This window comes from Propithecus coquereli, unplaced genomic scaffold, assembly GCF_000956105.1.
Source record: "Propithecus coquereli isolate 6110/MARCELLA unplaced genomic scaffold, Pcoq_1.0 Scaffold77, whole genome shotgun sequence".
Taxonomy (NCBI): Eukaryota; Metazoa; Chordata; class Mammalia; order Primates; family Indriidae; genus Propithecus; species Propithecus coquereli.
Window position 1 is genome coordinate 4,660,505 of NW_012153840.1, and position 5,983 is coordinate 4,666,487.

The window sequence follows — 5,983 nt, forward strand, 5'->3', positions numbered from 1 at the left end:
CCCCCCCCAGCGACCCCCAACCCTCCCGCTAAGACTCACTTGCGGCCCCCTACCTGGACTGAGGGGCCGCGGAGATGAGGGGTCCAGACCCCTGTACCGCCCTGGGCCCGCGCCCGGCTGGTGTCCCAGTGACCTGGTGATTCAATTCCTGGCCTTCCGGGTACCCGGGCACCGAAGAGGCTTTTGGCTCCAGCCTTTTAAACCTGCTTCCCCGGCGAGCACCTGGAGACGGGCGGTGGGCCGCTGGCACTGCCGTCCCGGTGCCCACTGCGTCCCGCTGCGCACGGCTGGCCGCCGGGACCCTTCCGGGAGGGTGGGCTTAATATCCTGGTGTTTGGCGCAGTCTAAGTAAGAGCTCAGTAAATGGCAGAGGGTTATTTTGAGAACGGAGTGACAGCGCCTGGCCCCTTGGTGCTCAGCGAGTGTTGGCTGTTATTACTGTGTGCCAAGCACGGGGCGTACCACAGGCAGCATACGGGTCCTGGTTTCAGGGAACTGGGGTGCAGAGAGGGGAGACAAACATGTTAAACCACAGTTAAAACCCAGGGGGGTGTGGGAGCCCGGCTTAAAATGGATAAATGGTGGGTGTTGGTTAAGAGAAGGCGTAATAATACGGCACGTGTCTGGCACATACTAAGAATGCAATGTCTTTGAAGAGCAGAGTTTGCAGGTGGTTCAGCCTCCTCCCCCGCTCTAGGGTTTGTTCCAGCAGGCAGTAATGAGGCACTCCTCCAATACAGGAGAAAGGCCAGCCTGCTGCTCTCACCATTGGCCCCCTCCTCGCTCCCCACCACCATCCTCACTGGGAATCTGGAGTTTTAGGTCATAGTCAAAACGAGCATCCTAGTAAGAGAAAGCGTTGGCGCAAGGGTTTTTATTCTGGAATCCATGCCTTGATCTTGGATGCAACCATGTGTATTCTGTGTACTGTGCACTTGTGTGTGTTTCAGGGGAGAGGAGCAGTGATTTCAGCCGATTCTCAGAAAGAGTCTAGAACCCCAGATGGTTAAGTCCACCGGTCTTACCGGTGGTGGACATTCCCTGAAAGGAATGAACCTGACCTGATCATTCCTCTGTTGCACCATGTCACCACACATTGATTTTCACTATGCGTTTGCCGTTGCTGTCCAAGAGTAGTGTTTTGTTTCGTTTTTAAGTATCTGTCTTATTTTCTCCATCACACTGCCAAATGGTCCTGTGCACTCTGTCGGCCTGCCTGTGGTTGCCATGGTGGCTCTGCAGTCACCATGATTCCTTTTTTTTTTTTTTGAGACAGAATCTGGCTCTGTCACCTGGGCTAGCGCACCATGGCGTCAGCCTAGCTCACAGCAACCTCAAACTCCTGGGCTCAAGTGCTCCTCCTGCCTCAGCCTCCCGAGTAGCTAGAATTACAGGCGCACGCCACCACGCCCAGCCAATTTTTCTATTTTTTTAAGTAAAGGCGAGGCTGTGCTCTTGTTCAGGCTGGTCTCAAACTCCAGACCTCAAGCGATCCTCCTGACTGGGCCTCCCAGAGTGCTAGGATTACAGCCATGAGCCACTGCGCCCAGCCTTAAATGAAATTTTATAGGTGTCCTACAGGGCTGTTGCACATGGTTATGAGCAGAATGGCACCTGGCCATGAGGGCAAGTGGAGGTGACACAGCGCAAATTTAACCGGGAAAGAACACCGTAGTGCTCATACAAAAAGCACCTTAGACTGGCCATGAGCTAGGGATGTTGCTATGGTCCAGAGGGGAAGGCCTTTAATTCTAAGTCTTCTACTCTAATGGGTGCTGCTTCCTAACTCAAAGGAGCAATACAGGCTCTGTGACCTGCACGAAAGCATTACTGTGTGCAATGGCACATCACACAGCTGGGAAGTTATTATTCAAACCAACTATAATGAGAATGGATGTCAAAACGGGAATTCTAACATCTTGTAAATTTATAATGAAAGTCAAGTATGTGCAATGAACTCTTCCTGAGGCAGGAAGGAGAAGGAGAACATTTTAGAAATATTTTCAACAGAAGGTTTTTCTAGTTGACCCTTAATAAATAAAATCCAAGTAGACTTTTTTGATTAAGTGCCTAACTGAATTTGCTCTTATACAGGGCAAATGCTCTCAAGAAGCTCATACTCAGAGATGGTTAATTGAGAAACATTAATGACTCACAAGAAAAAACATTAACCCATAAAATTTACATGAATATGCATATCAGCTGAAGGCCAAGTGTATTATAAACATTAGTGGAAGGAGTGAAGGAACCTAAGCAACAACAGCAGGGTCTGTGGAGAAGCCTCAGTGAACTCCTGGAAGCAGGATGAAGGCTGCGAGACAGGCTTAGTCGTACTAACACAGTCAGGAGTACACAACAGGGCTCGGTGAAAGAGTGCAAGGTGACAGCACAACACGGAACATCTCACACTAATTCCTGCAAACCTCCCAGCTGTGTATAAGGAAACAAATACTTAAGAAATAGGAGAAAATGCAGCAGTGGATACAGTGCTTTGTGATTCATTAAAAGCAGTCCCATTAGAGTAGCATATTAAACTATACCATGTATAGTACCATGGGGTACAACCAGCAAAATCCAGACGGTAGAAAATTCCAGGGTCCTAATTATGCTGTCAAATACAAGGGTGGGAGATGAAAGAGGAATCTATAGATTAAAAGAAATTTAAAAGATATATCAAATAAATGCAGTGGGAGGACCTTACTTAGAACCTGATTAAAACAAAGTTAAAATATATATGACATTTATAAGAAAACTAAAAAATGGGTATTTGATGGCAAGGAATTGTTACTTTTTTTTTTTTTAGATGTGACAATAGTATTGTGTTACGCTAAAAAAATAAAGTCCTTATCCTCTAGATATGCACAGCAAATTATTTATGGGTGAAATGGTATGATATATAGAATTCCTTCAAAATAATGTGGGAAGGGAGAAGTGGATGATGAAAACATAGACAAAACAAGGTTGGGCACGAGCTGAATGACTGTAGAATCTGTGTGACGAGGACAGGGGCTTTAGTAGACTATTCTGTCCATTTTTGTATATGTTTGAAATTCTCAACAATAAACGTTAAAAAAAAAAAACCCATACTACACTACAAATCCTATAATTCCAGCACTTTGGGAGGCCAAGGAATGTTTGAGACCAAGAGTTCAAGACCAGCCTGGGTGAGACCTCTGTCTCTAAAAAAAAATTTTTTAAATTAGTTAGGCACGGTGGTACACACCTGTAGTCCCACCTACTCAGGTGGATCGCTTTTGCCCAGGAGTTTGAGGTTGCAGTGAGCTATGATGACACCACTGCATTCTAGCCAGGGCAAAAGACCCTGTCTCAAAAAATAATAATAATAATAAAAATAACAACAATAATAACAATTGTTAAAAAGTGGAGGAGGAGCAGGACAGATTAAAATAGTATAATTAGTAGACTCTCAATTTTGTTACTTAAGAAAAGCATGTATATAAACATGCATAAGGATGCAGTAGGACATTTAGTAAGATGTTAATAGCCATCTTTTAATGAGTGGGGTTATAGGTTTTTCTCTACCTTCTTTTTGTATATAGTTCAAGAATTTTCTGTCACAACCATGGCTTTTGTCCTTTCAAAAGTCATGGAAAAGACATGAACTGGTTAAATGATAAAAAGTCAACCTTTTTAAGTTCCACCCCAGCAGTGTTGGCCTTAGGAAAAACGCACGTACTCTAAGAGTTCCATACTGGAAACTGGCAACTACAACCAAGAACACTTCTGAGAGAAACTGCTTGGGCAGGAAGACAATCGTCTGAAAACTGAGCTCTCTCAGAAGAGAAGCAAGGCCTCCATAACAAGTTAGGAGCACATGCCTACTAGGAACATACACTGTCAGTGGCTTTCACTCTGGGTCTCTGTAAGTTGTAAAGGCAAACAGTTAGATGGCAAATACATATGCTGTCCAGGTTAAGGTGCCACAGATCTATAAAAGCATAAAGACATTAGACCTCGTTTTGGGTTTAAGGTGAGAAAAGGGCTTGTTAAACAGCCCCTTTCCCAGAAGAAAGTTATCTCTTACCCTCTCACTCCCTGGGACAGAAGATCAAAGAGCATCACTGGTTGGAATCACAGTGCTTCCACCTGAAGTGACCAGGCCACTCACTACTTTAGTTACCCAAGATAGCATCTTAGCATCTCACCTCATAGTCTTTCCTAGGAAGGATCTCATCCTCCTCCTCCTGTGTTTCTCCAAGGATGGTCTAGAAAAACAGATCCATAGAGGGAGCCCTTTTTAGTGGCTAAGAGTGGAAGGAGGCAGAAGTATTTATTGAAATCAGTTGCTCACTTCCAAATCATCTGGAGCCATCATCAAACGGGAACAAGATGGCAAAAAAAAAACTTCTGGGGTGCCTGGGTGTGGTAGCTCATGCCTGTAACCCTAACACTCTGGGAGGTTGAGGCAGGAAGATCGCTTCAGGGCAGGAGTTCAAGACCAGCCTGACCAAGAGCGAGACCCCATCTCTGCTAAAAATAGGAAAAATTAGCCTGGTGTAGTGGTGTGTGCCTATAGTCCCAGCTACTTGGGAGGCTGAGGCAAGAGGATCGCTTGAGCCCAGGAGTTTGAGGATGCAGTGGGCTATGATGACGCCACTGCACTGTAGCCAGGGCAACAGAGTAAGAACTGTCTCAAAAAAAAAAAAAATAGCCACATCCTCTCCATCACTCTATGTCCCCTTGCCCTGACTTAAAAAAAAAAAAAAGAAAGAAAGAAGAAAAACTTTTGGGGTGGGGGGCTATGTGGGTGAGGATCTACAGTCATCTAGCTGAGCTCTTCTTTCTATTGGTACATTCTCCAAATAACCACTCGTCTTCAGGACACCTCAAAGATGTCGGATGCCAGCTTAAGGGGGGAAAAATTCACGTTTCATCTGACAATGCGCTGAATTTGAAATCAGAAGGGACCTGTCAACTCTGGGGACACAACTCAAGTTTTCCCAGGGTGCTCTGCAGAGGGAAGCTGGATTGTCAGTGACCCAGAAAGGGTGAGGGATAGAGGGAGCAAGGGCTGAAGAAAGTAAGCCAGCTGCATGATAAGCACGAATTCCTGCGAAGGAGCTCATTCTGCAAAACGCTTGTTTCATTCAAAACTCTTTTCAGATGGAAATAAAACAAAATATGGACGGGATTAACTGAAGCTAGCCTGAATTCTCCCTCAGATTCCAGGAAGGGTTATGAGAAAAGACCCCGGACTTGGGCATGTGACGCAGCGCAGAGGCTTCCAGAACCCAGGCTGCAGTCCGCAAGCCCCACCCGCTGCCACCTGCAGGCCCAGCTCGGCCCGGCACCACCCCCAGCAACGCCGCTCGCAGTCCCATAGCAACCGCCCCCTCCCCAGCACTGCCCCGCCAGCTCCTCACCAGCTCCTCGGGGGTGCGGGTCTCACGCTCACCGCAGCAGCAGCACAACTTGCAGCAGCAGCACGGGGACCCCCTGCTTCCCGCCATCTTCCTCCTTCACTGCCACCCCGGACCCCTCTGCCAACCCCCTCCCAGCCGGGATCCGCGCCTCACGTGACTGGCCCCGAGACGGTCACGTGGCCCTCTCGAGCTTGGGGACAGAGACAGGGAGTGGCTGCAGACGGGTGGGGCGAGGGCTTACGTCACATGACGGTAAAGGGACAGCTTCCAACCAGATCCCTGGGCGCGGCCATGTTGGAGGCAGAGCTTCCGGTCGCCTGCTTGAGTGGTATCCGCCCTCTCAGCCCCCCCCCTTAGAAACCTGACACCTGCGCCACACCCCGCCCCCACGCGCCCCCACCGCTGTCCCTCCGCTGCGACGGGCGAGCGTGCGTTCTGAGTCACCCGGTGCCGGAGGGTGAGTCTCTGCGAGGCCTGGGATCGCCGGGGTGGGAGCCAGCGAACACCCATCCGGGGGCGGGCACTTGGTTGTGGGCGGGGAGCGCTGGAGGCCGGCCCGCCCCTTTATTTGGGGGGGCTCCCGCCCCTCCGTGCACCCC

The 5,983-nt window shown here is 48.6% G+C and overlaps 2 protein-coding genes across 3 annotated transcripts in view; one reads left to right on the forward strand and one right to left on the reverse strand.

Moving 5' to 3' along the window:
• CLCN6 (chloride channel, voltage-sensitive 6) overlaps positions 1–5,544 on the reverse strand; it is a 32,067-nt gene extending 26,523 nt beyond the window's left edge. For both annotated transcript variants that reach the window (XM_012662643.1, XM_012662640.1), the window contains exons 1-2: positions 5,385–5,544; positions 4,167–4,226 (exon numbers count right to left, since the gene is read on the reverse strand). In XM_012662643.1, coding sequence (XP_012518097.1) covers positions 4,167–4,226; positions 5,385–5,471 — 147 coding nt within the window. In that variant the 5' untranslated portion in view covers positions 5,472–5,544. The remainder of the gene's footprint in view (positions 1–4,166; positions 4,227–5,384) is intronic.
• Positions 5,545–5,802: 258 nt separating this feature from the next.
• The window catches only part of MTHFR (methylenetetrahydrofolate reductase (NAD(P)H)), a 14,230-nt gene continuing 14,049 nt past the window's right edge, over positions 5,803–5,983 (forward strand). The window contains exon 1 of the mRNA XM_012662520.1: positions 5,803–5,841. The gene's annotated coding sequence lies outside the window, so the exon portion shown is untranslated. The remainder of the gene's footprint in view (positions 5,842–5,983) is intronic.